The 25,522-nt window shown below is 39.3% G+C and overlaps 1 protein-coding gene across 1 annotated transcript in view; it reads left to right on the forward strand.

The window, feature by feature from the left end:
* The window catches only part of ghra (growth hormone receptor a), a 31,530-nt gene extending 6,473 nt beyond the window's left edge, over nucleotides 1-25,057 (forward strand). Inside the window, exons 2-10 of the mRNA XM_080499129.1 lie at nucleotides 2,201-2,322; nucleotides 14,954-15,083; nucleotides 15,639-15,808; nucleotides 16,764-16,942; nucleotides 17,552-17,705; nucleotides 17,855-17,945; nucleotides 18,073-18,142; nucleotides 19,030-19,265; nucleotides 19,357-25,057. Of these exons, the coding sequence (XP_080355255.1) occupies nucleotides 2,205-2,322; nucleotides 14,954-15,083; nucleotides 15,639-15,808; nucleotides 16,764-16,942; nucleotides 17,552-17,705; nucleotides 17,855-17,945; nucleotides 18,073-18,142; nucleotides 19,030-19,265; nucleotides 19,357-20,116 (1,908 nt within the window). The 5' untranslated portion in view covers nucleotides 2,201-2,204 and the 3' untranslated portion in view covers nucleotides 20,117-25,057. The remainder of the gene's footprint in view (nucleotides 1-2,200; nucleotides 2,323-14,953; nucleotides 15,084-15,638; nucleotides 15,809-16,763; nucleotides 16,943-17,551; nucleotides 17,706-17,854; nucleotides 17,946-18,072; nucleotides 18,143-19,029; nucleotides 19,266-19,356) is intronic.
* Nucleotides 25,058-25,522: the final 465 nt, after the last annotated feature.

Genomic DNA, 25,522 nt, shown 5'->3' on the forward strand with positions numbered 1-25,522 from the left:
CTCAGACGACACTAGAACTGGGGAAAATGCAGGCAGGAACATAACCTCCACGTTTAGGGTTGTTGCCTGCTCGGCGAACTTGTGGAGACACAGCTGTAAATAGCCAAGGGTGCGGACTGGAAGTTTGGCCTATATTTAGAGGCCTTAACTGGGGGAACTTGTCCGTCAACAAAATCTTATTGACCCACAAGTTTTTTTTTTTAACTTATTTTCTTTTTCTTTCAAGAAAAAGGTTTTTGAACATTTAACGTCTCGCTCGTTGTGTTCAAAATTATTTGGTTTAAAAATCAGCAAAATAAGCTGGGTTTGTAAAGATGTGTATTAAAAGAACACGTTCCGTTTGCAGGAGGTTACTTAAGGTGAGAAACTGTGAAATATAATTCAACTTAACTTTATACTCTTTTCCTTAGCACTTGGCGGTTTTTATTGCACAGTTTTGTTTTATGGTCTGCAGCTACACAGTTTTTGTTCACCCTCTTCAATCTCATCAATACAGGTTCCAGATGCAGAGGAGCAGATCTACTTTGTGCAGGCAGCCTGACACCAGATGCAGATAATTAGGCACACACTCATATTTCTCTATTTAGTGAGTCGAAACCAAAAAGAGAACAGAGGGTGAATGTCAAACTTACCAGGCATCCTTGTGCAACACAACTGTGAATAAACATTGTTTACAATATTAATTCATTGACATTTACTGTTACCACATGCAGTGCTCATCAGCACTCTTATTAATATTATTTGATACTGCTCGATGTGAAAAATATTTTTTTTCTTTACCATGCAAAAGACATTTTGTATAAGGGTATTAAAGAAATGTGCCTTTTCTGCTGTCTCTCCTCTCAACACCTGCCTGTCTCAAATAAAATACTTGTAGACCTCAAACTACCCAAAACGTAACAGTAACAAACCAGAATCCATCCTAATTGGAACCAAATATGAATTACTATAATACTTCTCTTTTTCTCCCACCATCACATTAGCAGTCTTGGTGTTGTCCCCAATAGGTCATTATTTAATTCCCACATCACTATATTACCTTTATTACTATAGTGTGTATTACAACATATTACCTGGTCTGCGTATTTCCCTATAAATAATTCTATTTGTCCTTCCCCCTACCCTCAAACCACTTTAATGTTCTATATTTCTCACAGCCCCATCATCTCCTATATATGGATTGTAAATCTTTCCTATTTGATATTTGTCACAAAAAACTCCAGACATGTAAAATGGCCCAAAATTGAGCTGCTCATATTATCATCATAACACCCTCATTCCACCACGTCACCTCAGTCTTACAGCATTTATGATTAAAATCAAACAGACTACGTAACTCTTCTTTGTGCATTGAAGGTCTCATCTGTCAGACCATCTCGATATTATCAGCTCCTCCCATCCCTCAGACCCTCCTCCTCCATCCACCTCACAGTGCCCTCAGTCTGCCCCAGCACCATGGGGAACGAAGCTCTCAGCCTCTCGGTTCCAGTCGGACATCCACAACGTCCACTTTTCTCCCTGTTCAAATCCAGGGTGAAAAATATACCGTTCTCGACATGCCCCCGCTCTGTAATCACATTGCAACCTTGACTCTGTGAGCTCTTTTTTTAATTCTGTATAATGTCTGTAATGTCTGTTTTAAAAGGTGCTTTGAGTAAAATGTGGTAATGGAAAGCAACTTTTTTTTTTCTATATTGTAAATAATAGGATTGAAACTAAAAACTACATGTTACATCAGTTACAGATCCAATGTACCATTAGAAACATGATTACTAAGATGCTGAAAGAAAACAGAACAGTGTTTTGGTAAATGTGTTTATCATTGTGTAAATTAAATTATGAACTTTTTGTCTTTATTATAAGTTTTGGGGATACACCTGTGCTGTTTGAAATAAGAACTTTAATGAAATTGTTTCAAATAACGCAGAACCGGTACAATCAGATTGAAACACAAACATAATCCCTTTAATGTTGCATCTGCAAACTGGCATGATCAATAAACACTATACGTTATCCGAGATTTCATATTCACCAGGTGCAAATAAATGGCAACCCAATATCTGCTCACCGGTCAGCCAGACAGAGACAAATACAAGAGATTTTTTTTTTCCCCACAAGGGCACATCATGGAGTTTCTTTCTGATGATAATAATCACGGTGCCTCTGTCCCGCTCTCATTCTCTCCTCTGTGTCTCTCCAGCATCATGGCTGTCTGGCTGCCCTGCTCCGGTCCTGTGCTGCTTCTCATTATTTCCTCCCTGGTTTGGACATCCACTCCAGGATCTGCATTTCTTATTGACGGGGACAACGTGATATCAACAGGTACGTTAAAGTCAGCGTTGTGGCTTTGTGTCGAGATAACTAATCAGGGAGAATAATATGGGGTGATGCCTAATCACTGGCCAGACAGTTTTTCAGACTGTTTACATGCACATCATCAGATATTAGCGTGTTTGTGCGCAACATGCTGTTGACACGTGTTATCGCGTCTTATGTCAGACATCAGTTGCAGAATTCTGTTTGCTTGGATATAGATGTGGAAAGGTTCACTGTTGAGCAAACGTCGCACTTTCCTGATTTGGCTTGTCAAACAGGTTAGCGATCAATCGATCCGGGGCAAATAGACGGCTGGGGAGTCTTAGTCAAAGTCCAGGGACAGGACGATGCAGGATGTTCAGCCAGCTAATCCAGCTGTCACTGAACCATTTGAAATAATTAGGTGAAAGAATGCTGCGGACAAGAAAACAGGCCCAGAGTTTGAAATAATTTAGCACTTAAAGCCTCAAAGCCAAAACGACATCCAAGATCGCAAATTTAAAAATCAAGAACAGTGTGTTTTATTACATCATTTCTGCAGCACATGGAACTGGCTAAAACAAACTATAATAACCCAACTGGAATTACAAGTTGTTAAACATTGTAGCCTTGGCTTGCAAATGTGTTATTTACTTTAAGTCTGGGCTACCTGTGAGCAGACAGCACATGAACGAGGGAAGCTCTAACACCAACCCCAATGAATGGCTCGGTTCTGTTGTCGCCTTCGTCAAAATGCCTCTATTACTCTTTAAGAGAAATATGTTACTGCCTGTTGTTTGGTGGGTTCAGTGTCTGCATTCCAGAGTTGGAGTTTATGACGGTTGCGTCTGGAAGATGGATGTGCAGCGATTTTCTTTTAAAAGTTTCTGTTGTTCATGGACCAGCTCCACTTTGCATAACGATGACTTGACTTACTTCAAAATGAAGTTAATGGACTGTGGATTTCAGGCATCTGCCTGCGTCTCCCTTCCAAAGTGAACTGGTGGAAAATTCAAGCTGAGATTTTTTTTTTGTTTTGTTTTGTTTTGTTTTGTTTTGTGTGACTTGGGTTTTGGTAAGGGCCATATGGAAAACCTTTGATGAATACCTACTACCACCTCCTTGGATTGACTTAAAACTTCAACACCACAGAAATAGTTAATTTATTTTCAGTAGGAATGATCAGTTTGTATTGGAATAAGCAATGGTTTATATCATTTATCAAGTTATTAAAGGTCTTGTTCAAAAATTATGTAACAGGTTGTTGTTTTTTCTGTCTTTCATTTTTATTTTCCTGGAACTAGTTCAACCTTTGTCCACTTCTACTTAAACGTGTGTGCACTTCGTGACACTGAAAGTATTTGGGAACGCGACGAAAGTCATCCTTGAATATACATTTTGGCAAGCCGCTGTCCTGCTAGTGTATTCTTAGGCGCATCTGCTCATTGCTTGTAAGAGCTGAGCCAGACGGCATTAGAAAGAGACCTGAGAAAATCTCTAAACCATCTCTGGACGGCTCGTCTGGCTGCTCCTGCACTTGTTTCCAGAGTGGAAAGGACGCTCATTACCTGGAGAAAACACTGGGGGAATTTTGGCTCTGTCATGTGGATTCTGATTTGGCCCTCTGCACATGCACTTATCACATGAACACCAATTGTCATCTCTTCTGTATTTGCAGTGCTTTGTTTGGTGGTGTGGATCAGGATGCTATCAGACGGTTTGAACGTGGTTTAAGTTATTAATAGTGCAGCTGACAGCATTGGCTAATTTATCATCTTCATTTTTGCTGCATAAACATCTACAACATATTGGATACAGCTGACATTTAATGTTGTGCGGTGTTCACCTTCCCGATTTAGGATATGACCTTAAGCGTTGAGTGTAAAAATAATATACATTGTGACATGAGAGAGGATATTTTACACTCACTTATAGGCAGACGCAAAGTACAAAATCAATGTTTCATGAGCAGTTTAGCCATATTGTCTGACATGTTGGAACCGGGCAATAGTTTGGCACTTAGCCATGACACTTTGTTCTTTGTGTGGGTTTAGTGAAAAACAGCTGGAAATATAGCACTGGAATCTGCCGGAGAATGCAAGCTCATCTCGTCTTTTTCTGCCAAGTGTAGCTCAAACCCAGTTCTTTCCCTGTTTCTGTGGTGTGCTTTCTCTGTGAGGAACGTGGCCATTGTTAATAACTACATGTTGACTGACTGATGTTGTGGACTCGCACTCAGATTCATTCAGTTAAATTGGTCTTGGATTTGCTTATTATGGTTCTTTGTGAATCTGCAGCTTTCTGTTCTGAGATTAATGAATGAATCAAGGCTTCAGCAGCCATAATTTGTGAAACTAATTATTTTACAAATTCTTTTTGAACTGGTTACTTAAAAAAGTGGAAGTAGTGGTTTAAAAATACTCAAAACACTATAATCAAGGCACTTTTTTTTTTTCCAAATTCAGATCATGTAATCTGCTTTTATTACTTATAAAATTACAATCTGTTATTGAGTATACCCACATTGTAAATATAAATTTGTGTTTTTATAACTAAATTGCTATTTTATACCTAATGACTTTATTCTCCCAGCTGAGAATTTTCCTGTTACCATTGTGTAAAATGTATTCACTGACATACATATCCCATTTCCCACTCTTTTCTAATCTGTATCTTTCCTCACCTTCCTTCAACAGTCACTTGAATCAAGTCTCTTGGATAATGTTGGGTATAGAGATGTGGTGATTGACTTGCCTAAAGCACCAAAGCGTGTGTCGCTTTATGGTGCATAGAAATTGTTCTTTTCATCCCATTCTCATGGCGATTTTATGGTGGACACGATTATTAGATGTGCAGTTCCTGTAGCTACTTTTATCAAAACCTTTGGGAACATTTAATTTCAAAAGCCTGAATGCAGCGTTCATAGTCATAGTATCTGTGAAAGGTAGCAGTAGTTGTACTTCACTACAAAATCTTGAGTACTCTTTCCAGATTTGTAAAACATTAACTTGTGAGGAAGAGCAAGACTTACAAGCTCTATCTTGTCGAGCCAGAGGGAGTTTGGACCAATCTGTTTCTCCCAGAAGAGACTACTTTAATGACAGTAATGAGGAACCGTTTCTTGGAATGGCTCGTAAGATCACCTTTATCTTTTTTGTTCTTTTTTTCTTTTTTTTATTCTTGCATTTTCCCAAAATTGTGTCAAGGATGCTGTCACAAACTGTCTTGTGTGTGCAAGGTGTGAAGCTAATCTGGATGGACACACTGTAAACATTATCATTTGGATTAAGTGATCATGGTTAAACACCACATTGGCATCCTGATAATAAAGTAATTACTGTCATTATTTTCCTTTGGAAGCACATCAGCCATGCTTTTGTTTTTGTTTCTTTTTTTTTTTGAGGTTTTCAAAGAAGTGTATGACTGGTAAAGGAACAGAGAAGACAGCAGGGCATTGTTACTGTTATTTACTCACATTTTAGTGCCTTGAGATGATGCAGCAGCACACATTTAATAATTTCCAAACACCAAGTTCTGAATTACTTTCAGGATATGTAAAGCAAATTGCACATACATTTATATCAAAGTTATCACTTGATAGTCACACATAAAGAGGATTTAATTGCAGTTACCTCTTGTTACATCTAAATACGCCTGTAAATATTCTCATGTCAAACAAAAGGGTGTGTGCAGTTAAGTACTTTGTACAAACAGGCCGAGTTCTGAGCTGTGTCTTTACCCTTAGGAATTTTGACGTTGCATTAGCGAGCAAACTGTACCAAACGTCTGTCTCTTTGGATTGTATTTACCTATTGATAAGGTTTTCAGACAAGCTAATGATAACCCAGGTGAGGTCAATGCGCTAAACATTTCAACGGTTCTACCTTCCTTCAAATGTGAAAATGGTCTCCAGTGGCGATGTGGCTCCGGACTTCCTCAACAACCGTTAAGACATCTGTAAACACAGCACGGCCAGTGATAGCATAAGCAAACACATGCAGCTTGTGCCTTTCTCAAGCTCAACCAACAGCAACAACACTGGCTCCACATTTTTAAAAAATGGCACATTTAGTTGTTAGAAAGAGTGTTTTTGTCGTGTTGACTCAGTGAGTGATCCTCAACATTGAGCTTGTTCAAAATAATCCTGTTGTTGCACAGAAAAGCTTCCGCAAATTGTCTTTCTGGCGCATTTTTATGTCCATTATCAGGTCAGCCACAGAACAAGCCGAGAGTCGATGTTAGTAGATGCTCCTGTAATGTTAAAGGAGCAGTTATAGGCAGTGTTTCACTCTATCTTTCCTCACACATGCACACACACTTTTCCTTCCCCTCTCCTGCAGCCTGCCCTGTGTGTCTCAGGAGGACTCACTCCTCAAGCACAGAGATTGATCCAGTTGAGCCGGGCTGTGTTCTTGGCCACAGAGGTGGTAACCAGTGGTAACCGTACAGAGGCTGGGTCTGCCCGTCTTGTACACACAAGCTACGGTTACATCTGCTTCAAAGACGAGCAGTGGGTGTGAGCAGTGAAGTTTGGGGCCTCATGTGGGATACTTTGCCTGAAGTCAAACACTGTTTGACTTCAGGCCAACAACACCAACAATGTTGGAGACGTAAAAAAGCAGGCGAAAGAAATGCATACTGCAGATGGTGGGAGCTGTGGGAGAATACACATTCGGTGAAATTATGTGTCATGGAAAGATTGATGTAAAAATGCAGAATCAACAACAAATGGATCTGAATTGGCAACATTATCTCAGTTTAACAGCTGCAAGTTTAAAAAAAAAAAAAAAATATATATATATATATATATATTGTTTATAAGCAGCCAAGCTGCCGAACCACTGAGAAAGTATTAAAAGTCAAGTCAAGATCATGTTCAGAGCTACTGGTGTGTTTGCAACACAAACTACAGAATACAACAGCAGTCACAATTTCAGCTTGAACGTGCAGCCACAAACATTTGATGACTGGGTGGTTTGTTACACTAAATACAGTATTTAGCCTGAAATGCATTTCTTTGGACTGTAGAAGGAAACTACAGTCCTATTGAAAGAACCCCCCCCCCCCCCCCCCCCTAAATAATTTTTGTTGTAAAAGTCTGAACTTGAACCTATGAACTTCTCACGATCCCACATGTTTGTAATATACCTTTTACTATGTTATGTATGTGTAGCTCCTTTATCAACTCTTCTTACATTTGTGAAAGTACTCTTAGTGTGTAATGTTAAAGTGTGACGTTAAGGTATGATGCCTTAAATTTACAGAAGCATCTTGACGAATTTGATTAGAATTTCAGTGAAAATGTAATTGTTTTATTAATTATTTCCACAGACACAACAATCAATATTTCAAGTGTATTTAAAACACTAATTGTGAAAATAATGTGACCTAGTTTAAATGAAGGTTAAAAAAAAACATGTCATCTCATATATTACAATGTTTTAATTTTCCTTGATCAACAAGCCAAAGTCAAAAACAATAAAACAAAACAAAAGTCTTGAACTATTTAATGTGATGTATAATGATATCAAAATGGCAAAAAAGTTGACTGTTTGAAATTAATTGAAATTGAAAATGAGCTCTCTCATTGTGTTCATTAAAATTAATAAATAATGAAACAAATAAACAAACTGTGGCTACAAAGATGAGCAATAAGATGAGTAATAATAAACTGACTGTAAAATGAAAAAGAAAATGAAAAAATAACATATTAGAGTAAGAGAGCTCTAAATTAACACTTACATGCCGGTTCACGCTTGACAGCACAGCTGGTCTGGAGTGATACAAGTGTGTAAGGGGTGAGCTGGCCAATAATGGACCTTTGGGAAAGGCTGAGGTGTGCTTTAAAAACAAGCAATAAAACTTTTAAAATGAAGCATTAACACAATGGGCAGTCTGTAACGAGACAAATGCATGTATGCGCGTGTGTGTGTGTGTGTGTGTGTGTGTGTGTGTGTGTGTGTGTGTGTGTGTGTGTGTGTGTGTGTGTGTGTGTGTGTGTGTGTGTGTGTGAGGGAGAGAGATTGATCGGTCACATGATGCCTCAAATGACCACTTAAAGAAATAGTACACATGTGGAACTCAATCTCGTGAATAAGTGCAATAAAAGAAATAATTGTTCATGCAATGAGGGGTATGAGTTGTTAAAGAGTACTTTTTGCAAACATGATGTCAGGATTGCCGTTGTCTACAGGAATCCAGTGGAGGCAGCCATTCCATAAAAGATACAGGCTCTTTTGGATTGATTTAGTTGGAGTGTCACTTATAACAAACAGCTACAGAGGGAGTTGACTCATAATTTAACCAGAGATCTCACGCCGCAGTGTGAGGACTCACACACACACACACACACACACACACACACACACACACACACACACACACACACACACACACACACACACACACACACACACACACAGCAGCTAGATGCAACATTACTTGGTCTCAAACCTGTGACAATCTGCTAAAGTCTCACGTCTTTCCAGGTGTCAGGTCTCCAGACTATACGCCAGATGCTCAGCACTCATATATATTTACTCCCACTTGGACATGATACGCTATAACTAAGCCAATTTTGTGGGTTGTAGTGGCATTAGAAGTGATTAACGTCATTAGTTCAAGCTAATAAATTGCTGGGAGCAGAATAAGCTGACGGGGTCACTGCATGGTTAAACACATCAGCCTGTGTCAGATAGACTTCAAAGCTCTAAACATTGTTTGGAATCATGAGGATCAGGTGAACTGAGCTCTTGTCATCCAGACCTTCCAAACTTTAAAGGAGAAGAAAAGCCATGTGTCCTGTTGTGTTACTAGGAGGAAAAGCAGGATGCATTCAAGCAATTGAACAATGGCACTTTGATATTCTTTGTCAGTTCTTGTTTTGAAGGTGTAAGTTTAGTGCATATGTATTTGTGTGCGTCCGCGCACCTACATGTGAAACTGCTCGTGCGTGCTGGCAGTTATTTATATCACCTGTTTACATTCCCTGGTTTGTATCTTGTTGCAGTCTTTCACCTTTCTCCCCTTCTCTTCTGGCCCACTTGTTTTCCATTCTGGCTCGGTCAAATGGCGGAAGGGTCCTTAAATCAGTTGTTGGACTCTATTGAAAGACTGTTGGACTTTCTGACTTGTTTTTTTGTTTGGAAATATGTCCCTGAAAGAGAGAAACTGGTTAAATCAAATGGTGAAACGGTCCAACAATCTGATCACAAAGTCGGCTTTAGCCAACGTCCCTGTACTGTCAACAGGTGCACAAAGACTACTGATAGTAAGTAAGTAAAGTAAGCAAAGTTTATTTATAAAGCGCTTTTCACAGATAAAATCACAAAGTGCTGTACAGTGATATTGGAAATGACTGCTCTCATCCACTCAAATCTGCATGTCTGTTATCTCTGCAGCACACTATGTCACATTTTATTATGACTGCAACATTCACAACTGCAATATAGTCTATTTGTTTAATTCGTGGTCACTACTACACACTGAAACACTATCATATGTTCGACTGGGATTGTGCATCCTAATTTAGTATTTGCATTATTACAGGATCTTTGCACATTTTGCATAATTTCTTTCAGAACTATGTTTTTCATTTTATCGATGGTGCCTGTTACCTTACTTTTTATCAAAATTTTTACCAGTTTTTTGGTGTCCTACCAGTTTTTAGTTAGCATATTTTTTTTATTCATTGACATTCTTTTTGGTTTTTATTATTATTTATTTGTTGTACTCCTGTGCTGCATGACTCACTGCAAAACCACATTAACTAAGGGGTACAAGTAAAGAAACATAAACTACCTATTAGCTGAGTTTCTTTCCTTCAGAAAATCTAACACATATGTTTGAATAGGGATTGTGAAATCATTTTTGGAGTATAATGAAATTCTATTTTGATGAATTTTTACATTTGCCTATTTTTTCTTTTCATTTGCAACATGTGCAATAACACAACTTCCTGTGTGCGTGCATATATGCGTGCATGTGTGCGTGCATGCATGCGTGCGTGCATGCGTGTGTGTTAACATAGGGTTTGGCATGTGTGTACAAACTCTTACTCTGAGCACAGTGTCAGTGTGTGCTGCCAGTTTCTCCATCTGGATAACAGAAATACACACACTGAGGGTGACAGAGTTGCAAGAAGTAAATATCTGGCAACAGTGTTGTGGTGACAGTCAGAAGTCAGCAGGGAACAGGAGCACAAATGTGAGCACAAGTGAGGTTAGGACCTGTGTTCAAATCAGTACACCCTGCGTTTGGACATGTAAAACAAGTCAATACTGAAAATTACAACAATAAACCAAATCTGCATTGATTGGAGAATAGATATCATCTGTAAGAGTCACAATATAAATTTAAAAAATGTTTCAATTGACACCCTAACCTGCTTCTGAAAATTAAGTCCAGATCAGCCATCCATCTTCTACAGCTACTTTATCGACTAAAGGCCGCGGGGGACTTGAGTCAATCCCAGTTGATATTTGGCAAAAGGCAAGGTACACCATAGATAGGTCCCATTTCAATCACAGGTCAAATGAAATGAGGTCCAGAGTGCACGTGGTGGGCTTCATCTTCCTGACAATGTGCAGAATCTTCTGCTCAGAGACAGGGAGGAAGGAGAAGAGAGGTTGGAAGATACTAAACTGTGACTCTGTGGTCAGGTCAAGTGGACTAAGTGCAGAACACAGGGTAGAGTGGATATTATGGCTTTTAGCACTGAAAATGTACAGAAATGTATTCTAGTGATCATCTTTTTTTGTCAGAATTTGATGGTGTGTGTGCCCTGAAGAGATGGTGGATGGTACAAAAAAGCTGCTTGGAGTTGCCTGAGCTGCTCTGGTTGACAGAAAAATACAGGAATCATGTACTCTTCAGGTAGTTGGAGTCGGCTGCAACAATAAAAACAACATCATCAAAAGCAAATTTGCAGTTTTCTGATGAACCAGAAAATTTCTCTTAACTCAACCCTGCTGTTTTGATGATTAGCTCCCTGGTCTGTTGTTGTTGTTTTTTTTTTTTATCACCTCTGTCAATTGTCCAAACAACGAGCTGATTTGTAAAAAAAAATGGTGGCTCGTCAAGGTAAGGTAAGAAACAGAATATCTTCCAAGACATATGAACAAGGCCAGTTGACCTGATTGATTTGAGATGCCTCCTGGACAAATGAAAATATGCCTAGCCAAGCAAGCAGAGTCAAATTCAACTGGGGAGATTTTTTTTTTTTATCAAAGCCTTGCAAGAATGTTTTCTGAAACACTTGGACATTGACTTCCTAGGTCAGGGTCTCCATCTATCTTCAAACTCAATCTATTCCAGCCAGTCCTCTGTAGAGAAAACACAGCGAGGCAGATGGTCATGGGCACCTATGACAAATGTAGTATCAAATGCATGTTTTTGTAAACCAGGATACATTTGAAAAAATCCACACATGCACAGGGGAACCTGTAAACTCTGCAGAGAAAAGCCTAGCTCAGTGTAACACACAGCATTCTTACCATGAGATGAGAGTGCTAACCACCACACCACTGTGCTGTCAGCGAAACTGATAAGAGGTTTAAACAGTTTAAGATTTGTACTACATACTGTTCCTATGTTCCTATGAGTTCATTTGCATGGAATTCTGGGGAACGTCTCTTTCGACGATACCTTTGACATAATAGATCACCTTCAATGCTTGTGAACCTTTTCTGGCAGAACCAGTTTCAAAAGATCAACAATGCCCTACAGTTCTAAACTGGATTTGCTTCTGCTGCATTTCTGCCTTCAACATGAAACCAATGCTCCTATTTCCATTTCAAAATGTGGAATTCATTAAGGACAATCTATAGTTGAATCCTATGAGGCTGAAGTTATATTGGCATGCATTCACACAGGATTTGACAAACTTTGTCTTCTCCTCCTGTGTCCCCCCCCCCCTCTGTCCATTGAGCAGCTTTGTGAAGCGTGAATTAAGTCAACACTAACTTCAATCTGCAAATGAGCTGGAAAGGGTGGTAATTCATATTGCCACAGCCTCATTTCGCTCCTCATTACCGGCAAGCCTTTCCCAATAACGATCACTGATAAATCCTGCTTACAGCTGGTGAGAAAGCCCGGGGCCAGAAAGCTTTCTTTAGCCCTTTTAGTGGATTTTAAATCTTAAGGGCTAAAGCTAATATGGGAACTAGCTGCCGCTAAGATCTTACATCTACATGTGACGTTTATTTCCAGCTGAGGGCTTGAATTTGCTGATCATGTAATAGCAGCCGACAGGCACAGACAGGATTTACCTTCCCATCACTGAAACGCTGTGATGGATGGTTATATATTGCTGCATGTACAGAACTGCGAGCACAGCCCTGAAAAAGTTTGGCAAGTAATGAATGACATACATCGTGACATTGCCTCTTAGTTGGCATGCCAGTTACAACTTGAACAATTCCTTTTTGCTATTTCTGTACTGTTAAAATGACATTGTGGTGAATAAAGAGACACTGGGGAAAAGAACATGAGTCCTTTGAGGAGTGGCTGCACAGCCTTTCACCTTTGGCACACTTCAGAGTATAGCTAAAAAAATGCAAACAGATCTTTTTTGCAAGAACAGAATTCCATTTGACCCTGATTATAGAGACAACAGCCTTTGCATTTTCAAGTTTCTCCCCCTCAACTTATATAAAAGCTGTGATGTAACTTGATATAAAAAAAACAACTTGTCACTAAATTTTATGATTAACACAGGTTATGGAAATATCAACATTTGCATGCTGCAGTGGATGCAAAGATGCAATATTAGGTCTTTTAATGAAAGATTACAGAAGGTATTTTAAAGAATTGTTGTGGTTGTGTTGCGCTTTGTCCCTTTCTATGAAATCTGCAGCCCACAGAGTTACTTTTAAACAATGTAATGCCTTAATATCAGCAACCTGTCCCTTTGTGGTTTTAAGTCCTCCTTGCATTCGGTGTCTGAAGAAAACCCTTTGATGGTGGAAGCTGGAATTTGTAGAGTGGGGGAAGGAGGCCGGGTTGAAGCAGCAAACCTCTGGGAACCATGACAGAGTGCAAGGGGATGAAGGGAGGTAAGGTGGAAAAAGCACAACTGTAGGAATGCAGTGCGTTATGCACCTTTACTGGCATCAAATGGAAACTAAACAAAGTAATTAAAGCTTGCACTTGGGGGAATTCCAAGTGTTGTGTTTGTGGTTTTATGTGTTTACTTGTTTGTTTGGTTTTTTTTGTTAAGTTGTATGTGTCTTTGAGTAAATCAAATACGAATGCACATGCTGTTAGTACATTATTTGTTATGCTGAAGTAAGCAATCTGAATTTATGTAGCGAACATTTGCCACAACTCATTGTGAACCCAAAAGCAGACTCATACAGGTTTATTCAAATGTCCAAAGGCGGTGGTATCTGATGCACAATCCGGAAGTCACAATCTGGAATCGAAAAGGACAAAAAACGGAAGACACGGATACTTTACACAGAAGAGCAATAAGGACATTATTTTGTATTGTGCTCCTAAACTATGTTAAGAATATGTTCTGCTCTCACACGTTTTAAATGCTTTGCCTTGTGTTCTGAAGCATGTGTATGTTGTGGGTCTGGGCGTGATTTACAATGCAGCCAGTGAGACGAGGGAACCGGGGGGAGTGTGGGTAGAGCAGAAATCAATGGTACCTTCAGCTGCTTATTTATGGTTGCACCAAACTCTAGCTCTCTGTGCTCGATGAGAAACTGATCTGCAACAGGAGAGAGAGGGGAGGGACCAATGATGAGGGGTGACAGGGTGCCAAGGGAGATGTGGAAATAGCTTAGTCAGTATTTCACTGTGGGGCAAAGGGGAAAGAATTGTACCAAAAGTGTGTGATCAACAAGGCAGGTTTTTAAAGTCCCAATTTTAAAGTTTTAAAGTCCCAATGATTAAAATCTCACGAAACACAACCCTATTGTCAAATAAGTTGTTTTTGTTCCACTTGTGTGCACATCTTTCTATTATTTCACATGTAACAGAAGCCAATGTTAGATGTCCACACTGCAACGTAGTCCAATGTCCTGCCAGCGTGTGTGAGCAGTGCTGCATAAGTTATGGTTTTCATTAGATATGTGTAGGTCTGAACCTCCGCCACTGAGACTATATGATGTTGATTTATGGGTTAACTGTATGTGCAGTACAGTATGTTGAAAAAAAAGTAAATCTGCAAGCAACCTGACTCATTTGTCGGCTTGAGTTGCTGTAATATTTTAAATGTAATATTCCATACAATAAAAACATTCATGGTTTCTATATTTTAGTGCATGGTCATCGTGTTGTTGGTGTAACGTGTAATAATCTAAGCTCAAAACCAGCACATTCTTTAAAAGGCATTCTGTTTTTCCAAGGGCTGTTGAACTTGAGTTGTTTTGTCCTGCCCCGTGGGCTCTCACCCCTTGAGGTTTACATTAAGCTGCAGTCAACCTTCTCGGATCTGCTGTGAGTAAGGTCACTATGTCGATCTGCTGAGGTCATAGTTGCAGAAGGAATGGGGTTAATTGGAATTGTTTTTTCTCAGTACTGTAGCAGCAAAAATCTAAATCCCTGCAGGGTTGAAAGTTATTAGTAAAGATTGATTGATTAGCTTAATGCAGTGACTTTCTTTGTCTGTCATGTCTCCAACCTTAACCTGTGCCTGACCCTCTTTCAGCTCCCAATGAGCCTCATTTCATTGACTGCTCTTCGAAGGACCAGGTGACATTCCGCTGTTGGTGGAGTCCAGGCACCTTTCACAACCTGTCCTCCCCCGGAGCACTCAGAGTCTTCTACCTAAAGAAATAGTGAGTAAAATATCCATATCGTACATTTTGGTCAAAGATGAGAAGCTTCAAATAGACTGTCATACAGACTCACAGTTACTGTGCTATAACTACCGTCATCAAAAGGTGATCGACGGTTGCCTTGGAGTCCAATACTTCTGAGAACAAGAGGCCCGTCACGCCGCTGCGACGCTATTTACACACGACGTCACCAGCTCTGCCACGCAGACGGCTCGGCACAGCGAATTGATCAATTAATCTGCCTTCTTCCCTTTTACTGATTTTGATTGCATCGGCAGTATTACTTGAGTGAGAGAAACATCGATTTTAGCCTGGCCACTCAATCAAATGATAAACAAATTGAACGGCAGACTGTCTATCTGTATGACCTTGTGATATGCCACTTGACCTACATGTTGGTGAAGCTGCTGTGTGGCCTGCGTATCACTTCATCTGACCTTTATGTGGGTCTTGAAATAGAAAAAACCCCACTACTGTCATTGTATGGCAAAGATTTTCAAAAGTGTTTTGCTTTCCTTCATTTGTCCTACTTTCATTGCTGTGTTACTCTTTCAGCCATCCCACCAGCAAATGGAAGGAGTGTCCTGAGTATAACTATTCAGCGAGAGAGTGCTTTTTTGACCGAAACCACACATCTACTTGGGTCACCTACTGCATGCAGCTTCGCGGTCAAGACAACACCACCTACTTCAATGAGGACGACTGTTTCACTGTGGAGAACATTGGTTGGTAGCCAAGATTTGAAGACATATTATGATCTTTCCCACGCAGGCTACATTAGATAAACCCAATAAACATATTGTGCTCTCCACGTTCAGAATATGGACCGTTTGTGACAGAATGCTTCATAAATGTATTCAGAGATTTTCCATTATTATTATTCAGAATTTGGAATACTGATAAAATGGTATTGATAGTATGGTAGCCCCCCCCCCCCCCCCCCCCACGCGTGCTGAACATTTCCTGGAAGCCGTACTTGTTTTTGCATATCAGCTAAATTGGTAAATGGCACATGCTCATCAATATCAGAACAAGCATGACATACAGTGTTCACATTATAAATATTCTGATTTCTGTCAGTCTTTATCTTGAAGACTGCTGATAACAACTGCCAAGTGTCACATAGCACTGTCATCTGCTCTATGATATTTTAACCATGGAAAAGTATGACTTTTTTGTCCTGTGCTCACGTTGACATCAATGTGTTTTAGTAAATATATTTGGATGTTGTGTTTGTAACCACTTAAACTGATGTGTCGTACATAAGTAGTATTCATCTCTCATTCTGCAGTCTGGTTCAGGTTAAAGTAGATGTGAAAAATGTACATGTAGATTTTGTAGAGGAAACAGATACAGTCAAAAGATTGAAACATCACACTGTTAAGATTATGTTTGGCATTGTCCTGAACATCTTGATTTATTTTAAAACGTTATACATGTAGCTCAAGCTCAAATAACTTTATTAAGAAGATAACCCTCTGAGATGTAACATGTCATTTGCGAGGGGGTCTTAAAACAAGAATATTAAAACAAAATGGGAAAAAAAGATAAGAAAAGTTGTAAAATGACGACAAAACAACAACAACAACATGCATGCAAGACAGTGAATCTCTGCATCATTGTACCACCAATTAATATTTTCTGTTGTTTTCTGTTCTGAACCTTTGCTTTTCTTGATAGTTCGACCCGATCCACCAGTGCTCTTAAACTGGACCCTGTTGAATTTAAGTCCTTCTGGGCTAAGTTATGATGTCATGGTCAACTGGGAGCCCCCACCCTCTGCAGATGTCCGGGTGGGCTGGATGCGCATTGAGTATGAGATGCTGTACAGAGAGAAAAACACCACAAACTGGGAAGCTGTGAGTTCCGCTCTTTGATTTCCTCACAGCAGGCTTTGATTTTAAGCACATACAGTTAGCCGACTTATAGAAATCTCACTTTCAAAAGTTTACAAAAATCACATTTTGCACATGCATACACTCTCACAGATGAAAACATGCATGCACTCTCCTAATAGTAAAATTTAGGTAGGTCACAGAGGCAGAGTTTCAAGTTTCCTTTCCCCTCCCCCATGAACGCTTATGACTAAAATTCAGTATAGCTTTGTTGGCAACCCAGAGAAAGGTCCTCTGAGAAAACACTGCCTCTCTGAAGGAAGTGAAGGGAGGGATCTGTAGGTCAGAGGCCATGGGACCTTGTACAGGCTGATATTCATTACAGCTTGGCAAGCGACTTCAACCTTGGAAACTGTTTTAGACCCTTCCATTATGTTCCAGCATGCTCCGTGTCCAATATATCTGAAATAGCTCCACAATTGTACCTTCAGAAAGGTCACAGCTACATGCTCCAAAAATAAGCATGGACTCCTTGGACCCCCCGCGTTTTCCTCACGTGGCTTTGATGTGTCTGAAAACTCTGCCGTTTTCAGTTTGACTAATTCATCTTCATTTTATGTCCTTAAATTTCAGTTGGAGATTCAGCGTTATACAAAGCAGACAATCTACGGTCTGAACATTGGAAAAGTGTATGAAGTTCACATTCACTCGAAGATGCAGGCCTTCACTAAATTTGGCGAGTTCAGTGAATCGATTTTCATTCAAGTGGGGGAGACTGTACCATTAGGTAAGCAAACATTGACAGTTTTGCTCTTAAATTAATAAAAAAAATATGTCTGACTTGATATTTTAGGGCAGAAACAATGTAAGATCTGTAGTTTTCTTTTTAACGATGACAATGACAAAAATGTGTTTTGTTTTGATGTATTTTTTCAGTGTCCTCAGCCTCGCTCACACTAGTTCTTATTTTTGGGATTGTGGGCATCCTCATAATGATCATGCTGATAGTCATCTCTCAGCAGCACAGGTAGGAACAGTCTCATATTGCAAGTGTCAAATGAGCCACTTTGTGTGCCACATGTGCCCAAACACAGACACACAAGTATTGAAAACTATGAGCACATTAATCATGTCATGTTCTCATATCATTGCAGACTAATGATGGTTCTGTTGCCTCCAGTTCCTGCGCCCAAAATTAAAGGCATCGATTCTGAGCTGTTAAAGGTACATTCATTGGGAATAATGACTGCATTATTAATGAATTTATGAACGAGTAGATGCAATTGTTTATCAAGAGTGAATCTTGAAAACAACTTGCTCACTGCAGACAGCACATACAATTGTGTGAATGTATGAATGTTTTGTACAAAAGTAAATAGACAATGAGAGGATGACTACAACATGATGAGGGTTTTGGTTCAGTGCTGTGGGCGTAATATTGTCAGGTGGTGCATTCAAGAGCTTTATTTACACAAACAAATGCCTGATCCTTCAAAAAAAAGAAAACAAATCATCATTGGAATAATTAAAACAACAATGCTGCTCTTTCATAACAAGACAAAGGTGAAACACAGTGAATTGTGATTTTATTCTCACATCATCCGATGACTCACACTGCTGTATAGTTATATTTATCAAAAAACCATTTGTTCAGTGTTAATTTTTTATATTATTGTCATTATTTGTATTTCATTTGTATATTACATATAGACTGTGTAAGAGTCCCTTTTGTGTCTCTGTCAAGACCTGTTTGTCGCTTCCTGTTTTTATTGCGAAGTCCTGTCTTGTCTGCATTCTGTTCACTTGTCCTTCCTGTTTACCCTCCCTCTGTGTGTCTGATTAGTTTTGATGAATTTCACCTCTGTCTTCCCTGGTGTACTTAAGCCCTTTTCCCTCTCTGTGTTTATTTAGTCCTGCCTGGACTTTGACTACTCGCCCTTGGATCAGCCCCCTGTTTTTTAATAAACTCTTTGAATACCTGATCTGTGTCAGAGTTTGCATTTGGGTTCACCTTGATCCGTGGCAGACTGTTACATTACTTTCCCCATCTTCTTTGCTGCACACATCTGTGTGCAACTTTTGTGTGTGTGTGTGTGTGTGTGTGTGTGCAGAAGGGAAAACTGGACGAGTTGAACTTCATCCTGAGTGGCGGAGGTGTTGGTGGCCTCCCTCATTACGCGCCAGATTTCTACCAAGATGAGCCGTGGGTGGAGTTCATCGAGGTGGATGACGAGGATGCAGACAGTGGAGAGAAAGAAGATCACCTGGAATCGGACACACAGAGGCTTCTCAGCCTGCCCCAACCCATCAGCCATCACATGAATAAAGGGTGTTCAAACGCTATCAGGTAAGGGTGACAAGCCTTTTGTCACATGTGACAAGGTAACTTTTGCAAACAAATTTCTATTCTTTGACTTTTGTCCTTCCTTCTCCGCTAGCTACCCTGACGAAGGCTCAGGCCGGGCCAGCTGTTATGATACAGCCCTGTCTGAGCAAGACTCCTTAATCCTGATGGCCACTCTTCTGCCAGGCCAAACAGAAGATGAAGAAGGCTCCATTGATTTTGTAGAAACGGCCCCAGCCTTGGAGAGAGGGGAACAGGCTTTTGTCCAAGCTCATCGTGGAGCGCAACAGACATGGGTCAACACAGACTTTTATGCTCAGGTTAGCAATGTTATGCCATCGGGGGGTGTGGTGCTGTCTCCAGGCCAGCAGCTCAAAATACAAGAAAGCGCTGCAGCTCCAGAGGAAAAAACACAAAAGAGGGGAAGAGAGGGCGAAGACAACAAAGAGACTCGAGAGAGGAAGCAAAAAGAGTTGCAGTTTCAGTTGATAGTAGTCGGTCCAGAGGGAAGTGGCTACACCACAGAGAGTAACGTCCAGCAGATCAGCACTCTGCCTAACTCCCATGTGCCTGGAGATGGATACCAAGCTATACACCCTCAACCGGTGGAGACCAAGCCTACAACTGCAACAGAAGATATTCAATCGCCCTACATTCTTCCTGACTCTCCACAATCCCAGTTCTTTGCTCCTGTTGCAGACTACACCGTTGTGCAGGAGTTGGACAGTCGTAGTCTGATCCTTAATCCACCCCCCAACCAGTCTCCCCCTCCCTGCCTGCCGCAGCACCCTCTCAAAGCCCCCATGCCCATAGGTTATATTACCCCAGACCTGCTGGGGAACCTCTCCCCGTGAGAATGACAATGCCACTTGACCTTTATATATGGGACTGATTAATCAATAAGTCCCCTGTAGTCACACTACCTGATTCCTGCTGGAAACTGATAGAAAAAAAAGCAGCACACTGGGTGGGCAAGTGTGCACAAGTATCCGTTTCCACGGTGGGGGGTGTGTGTGTGTGTGCTGAAATGAAGATGCAAACAGCGACAAGGTGTACTCTCAACATTTTGCATCAGCTTTATCAGTTCGTGCGATGCAGATGTTGACACAAGATGTAAACATCACAAACTAAACGTTCAGTTTCCTCTTTTTGTCTACATCCGTACATCCATGCTTGACTGTAATGAGTCAAAAAAAAAAAAAGCGGCATCACATCAGTGCTGATCTGCCTAAGATTGCATCGCATCTCTGACTGCTTGTGTTTAGAGCATTGGCATTGTTAAAGTCATAATCTTACAGAGCAATGTCAGTCAAAGATTAATGAGGGGAAGACGAGCACACTATAGTCATGGTCTCATGCTACTTTGAGATTCTTGAGATTCTTATCTTACTCAACTTCGCCATTTTATATTAGTGCTTCAGCAGAAATATATTTTTTTACGAAGGAAATAAGCCGAACACAATGTTAAACATAGCTATGCAGATGTAACTTGCATTCCTGTCCTCAATATGTCTCAACAAAAGCAGTTCATATTTTTATAAATACATGGCGAAACTTTGAATAAATCACATTAACCATATTATGTATTTTTTTTTTCACATTGGTTATGTTGAAAGGCACTCTGGAAAATGAAGGAAATCTTAGAGTAAAGTAAATATAATAGAGACAGATATAAAGGGAAAAACAAATAAACTGTGGCTCATTACAGTTGAATAAAACAATTGAAGTTTAAACCTTCAATTTATTTTAATTATATCCTCTTTTTGACATCACTGAGAACGTAAAATTGATTTCACCATCTAAATGTGACTCTTGCAGTAAGAAGTGTAAGTCCTTCACTCACGGCTGCGAGCCACTCAGTAGAATTTGTAGCACTGCTAAGTGCCTTGCTGAAGGGTACATTTATAAGGTTAATTTAGGAGAAGGAAAGGGAATCACATACACGTCACACTATTCAGATAAAACTGATGTTGCATCCTTCAACAGCGACCACGTTTACCCTCTGCTCTCACCTACAATCCGCTTTTAAAATGGACACTTTAAAGGGCATGGTGTAAAATTAAAATCATGACTCTCCAGCACAAAGGGGGGCAGTGTTGAGTCACTACATGATCCTTCACAAACTTTGATTGGGTTGGATCCTTGTTTTGGTGAGTAGTTGCAGTGGTCCAATTGGTAAAAGATAGAATAATGCTCATCATGCTGAGTACACCACTATTGTAGTTGCCAAGAACTTCAGCCATTGTTGTGTAAACTGTTCTTCCAGCTGCTTCTTTGAGTGATTTAACACGCCATCATGTGATGCAAAGCTGCATTGCAGGATTAAATAGGTCGTGAAAAGTTGGAAAGCCCTCTGACTTTGGCAGATATACCAGCAACATCCCATAAAATCATCTTCGAGGTGGTGTCAGAACTGTTTTGCCTCATTTGGCTTATTATCACAGGTTATATTAATTTACAGTAAACTTACATTTTTAACATTGTACCAATATGATTAAGCTCTTTTCGCAGGACTTTGACTTTCTATATAGAGTAATGATATTGCAGGGACAGTAACTGGATTAAGCTGAAAGACTGTGAAAGTAATGTAATAGATGTAATCAGCCAATATGTTATACGTCTTACTTGCCAAGTACATTGTGCTAACTACATGTGCCTATGACAGTGTTACTGGCTTGCCATTTCTGTGCTACGGTACTATGCTTGTGTATATAGATTTGAGCATTCATGTATTAAGTAGAAAAACGTTCTGCTATATGTACAAACAGTAATGCAATCTTCTATGTGCACAGATTTAATACTAAAATATGTGCAAAGATTGACACAGTAACACACAAGCATGTACACATACACGTAATTCATAAGAAAATGCCTTAATATTACCTTCTCAGTTATAAAATGATGAGCTGTCTGTTAAATCACAATGTTAAATCACAATGTGCATATTTCCAATCAAACTTATAGAAGCAAACAGACCAAAAATGTTTTTTATGGTCAATGGAAATATTTAAAACATTTAGTTCCATGTTGTGCTCTAATATAAAGCTACTCGTAGACAATTATATAGATCTATATTGGCTGTACATCTGCTCCTCAAAAGAAACAAACAAAATAAAACAAAAAAACAACATGTAGATATATGTTGGGAAATATGTGCACAATAGGGCATGATTCTCTTGTTATAGTGTTGCGTAAAATACTTATTGGTAAAATAGCAACATTTAGGGCATTTTTAGGGAAAGGGTAGGCTTAATTGTTTAGCAGCATGAGCACACAGTTTAATATGATCCTCGTTTGATTGTAAGTATAAACTTTTAAAAATGTGTCCTATTTGCGTGAGTCCTTTACATGTGTTTAATCCTTTGAATTTTATTACAAAGACTCGACAATATGCCTGTCACATACACGACAGCATAGCATACTGTGTAAAACAAGCTGCGTCAACAGGCTGATGCAGTTTGTCTCAGATGCATGGTTTGTGACACAACACAGTGTTTTTATTACAATAAGTCCATGATTGAATCATGGGCATTGTTATTGTCATCAAGCTGGCCTCTAAATGAGTACTTCTCATTACAGGCAAAACACAATTTACAATACAGAAGAAATGCAGCTATCATTTGCATTATGTTGCTTTGGACACATTTTGGGGATATGCAGGCAAATGCCTCAGACAGAGTTGGTGTGTTGTTTGGATAATGTTTTAACAAAGACAGAGACAAAGCTAGAGCCATAAAATGACAGTTTTTGAAAATGTGAATCTAAAAATATAAATGTGTGTCATTCTCTCTCTCTCTCTCTCTCTCTCTCTCTCTCTCTCTCTCTCTCTCTCTCTCTCTCTCTCTTCTCTCTCTCTTTTTCTCTCTCTCTCCTGTTGTTCCTGCCTATAGTGCAGATAAAACCAGCAAGTCAGTGCTGTTGCAGAAATGTCTTAATATATTTGCTCGTGCTATTAAATTACAGTTATATATTTTCATGTTGTTAGTGTTTGTAGTCAAAATATAATGTTGATGCGCGGTACATATGTCCTACATTCAGCCTGACCGCAGTGCGAAGGGATCATCCAAGAGAGTGCAACGATCACTGTGTTGTGTAAAATTGTAAATGCTTTGTGATAAAAAAAAAAAAATCGAAACAAAATTTGAACAGAATAGGACTGATATCTATAAATGGTGCATCGTCTGGATACAATGGAACGCGATGATTTGTTTTAGTTGTTTGTTTGGTGATCTGTAGCAGCACATTTGGACTGTTAGGCCCTCAGACTTTCTTTTTTTAACAGTGTTTACTCTCAATCAGAAATTCCCAGAGAGAGACCCGTCTTTGAATATGAAGGAAAATTACCCCCCCCCCTCAAAAAAAAAATTATAATAATAGTATTGTGGAAAAGCACTGTTAATGTTTCAGCTGTGCCACAATGATTGTGAATGTGTGCAAACTGGAATATGCAATGCAAGTATAATGCTGAGAAACCATTTCCCAAAAAACATTTTAATAGTTACATCTCTGAAAGTATTTACAAAGGTTACAGTGAGCTGGATAAAATCGGGGTGTTTGTTTGTTTTTCAAGCTTACTGTATTGATGTTTACGCATTGAAACTTGTTTTTCTCTTTTTTTTGCCACGTTTATCATGAGCTTGTTTATGTTATTGTGAGCTTATAAATGTTACAGACACTTTAGAAGAAGCACTTTGCGTGCGCGTGCGCACACACACACACAATGTTTTAAAAAATACTCAGATTTTGTATTTTCAGACTCAAGTGTGAATTACTTATTACGATATGTGTTTCAACATGTGATTATGTTTAATAGCCAGCACAGTAATCAGACCACAAAGAGCTGAAAATGTAAATAAGCTTGTACAAATGTCATGTAGTTAGAATGTATTTCACACTAACCGTTTGCTAGAACGATATATTGTAATGGAGTATTTAATATTTGTTATCAGATTTATGAATAGATAAAGCAAATAGAACTTTTACAAAATTATATCAAAATATAGGCAGAGTTAAATAATTTTACTTTAACTATCTACTCTTGTTTTGTTTTTGTTTTTCCCCCACTGTGCTTTTCCTGTGTCTCAGTATTGGTAAGTGCATTTTGGGTAAGCTATTTTATAATGATGCGTTCTTGATGTGGGCCTCCCAATTTTGCATCGTGTCTGGGGTCATAGAAATGTGTTTGGAAGTGATCTGGCTTGAATTTGTGCTGGTTGTTACTCTTTATCAAACATGGAAAAAAGAGCCACACTTTTCTCAGCTAGTTAGAGAAATATCTTAATTGTTGACTTGAGTGCAGCAGTTTTTACAGTCTGGTTTTTTGGTTTTTTTATGATGATGTTTTGTGGCTCCACTCTATTTTCCTTCCTGTGTTATTTATTTGTTTACTCAGAGCCCTCAGATCACCCCACCACCTTACCTGACAACCGTAAATGGGGTAACATTACGAATATGTTCTCCCCTATGTGTCATGCAAGCTCATAAAACTGGAATAAGCCTACATGCTGGATTTAGAAACATTTGCATTGTCGTCTGAAGAGTGAAAAACAGTTATCACTTTGTATTGAACCCAGCAAATCATTATTTTTTATTATTATTGCGCCACAGTCATATTATCTGATCCACTCTGTCTTAGGAGCCTTGTCTTCATGTGTTGGCTGCTGTTTTACTCAGGGCCAAGAACTGTAATGAGCTTTGATGATCTGCTATTGTTCTTTTACCAATTAAGCCTTTGTGGTGTTGTATGTGTGATCACTAAGCTCTTGACATGTTACACAATAAATATATGCAGCATTTTGTGTGTCCTGTCTGTCATTTTGTTTTAGAAATAGATTGGATGTATCTTAATACTACCTCTGATTTGTACATTGGATTCATTTTCCCACCAGTTTATTGCTGATGCCAGCGCAATCAAGGTTGTGTTATGGATTATTAGTAATTTGCCATGGCATCTTAACATGGACTCCATTTAACATGTAACTTAATATAGTCTTCATACAATCTCATTAACTCACTAACAAATGTGCCATTAAAAGCACACCAGCAGCATGATGTCAGGCAAAGGTCAACTCAGGTCAGCCTCATGACAGAGAAAAAAAACAGAAATGAAGAAAAACACAGCACACTGGTGAGTGTTAATGTGCAAATGGTTTTGTGCACATACGCCAGAGTAAAGTGGGAATAGCATGCATGTGCTTCGAGAAGGGAGAATGGGTTGTTTGTAAGCAACACAGAAGAACTTTGTGTGAACGAGTTCACAA

Source organism: Blennius ocellaris (genome assembly GCF_963422515.1).
Source record: "Blennius ocellaris genome assembly, chromosome: 7".
NCBI classification, from domain to species: domain Eukaryota; kingdom Metazoa; phylum Chordata; class Actinopteri; order Blenniiformes; family Blenniidae; genus Blennius; species Blennius ocellaris.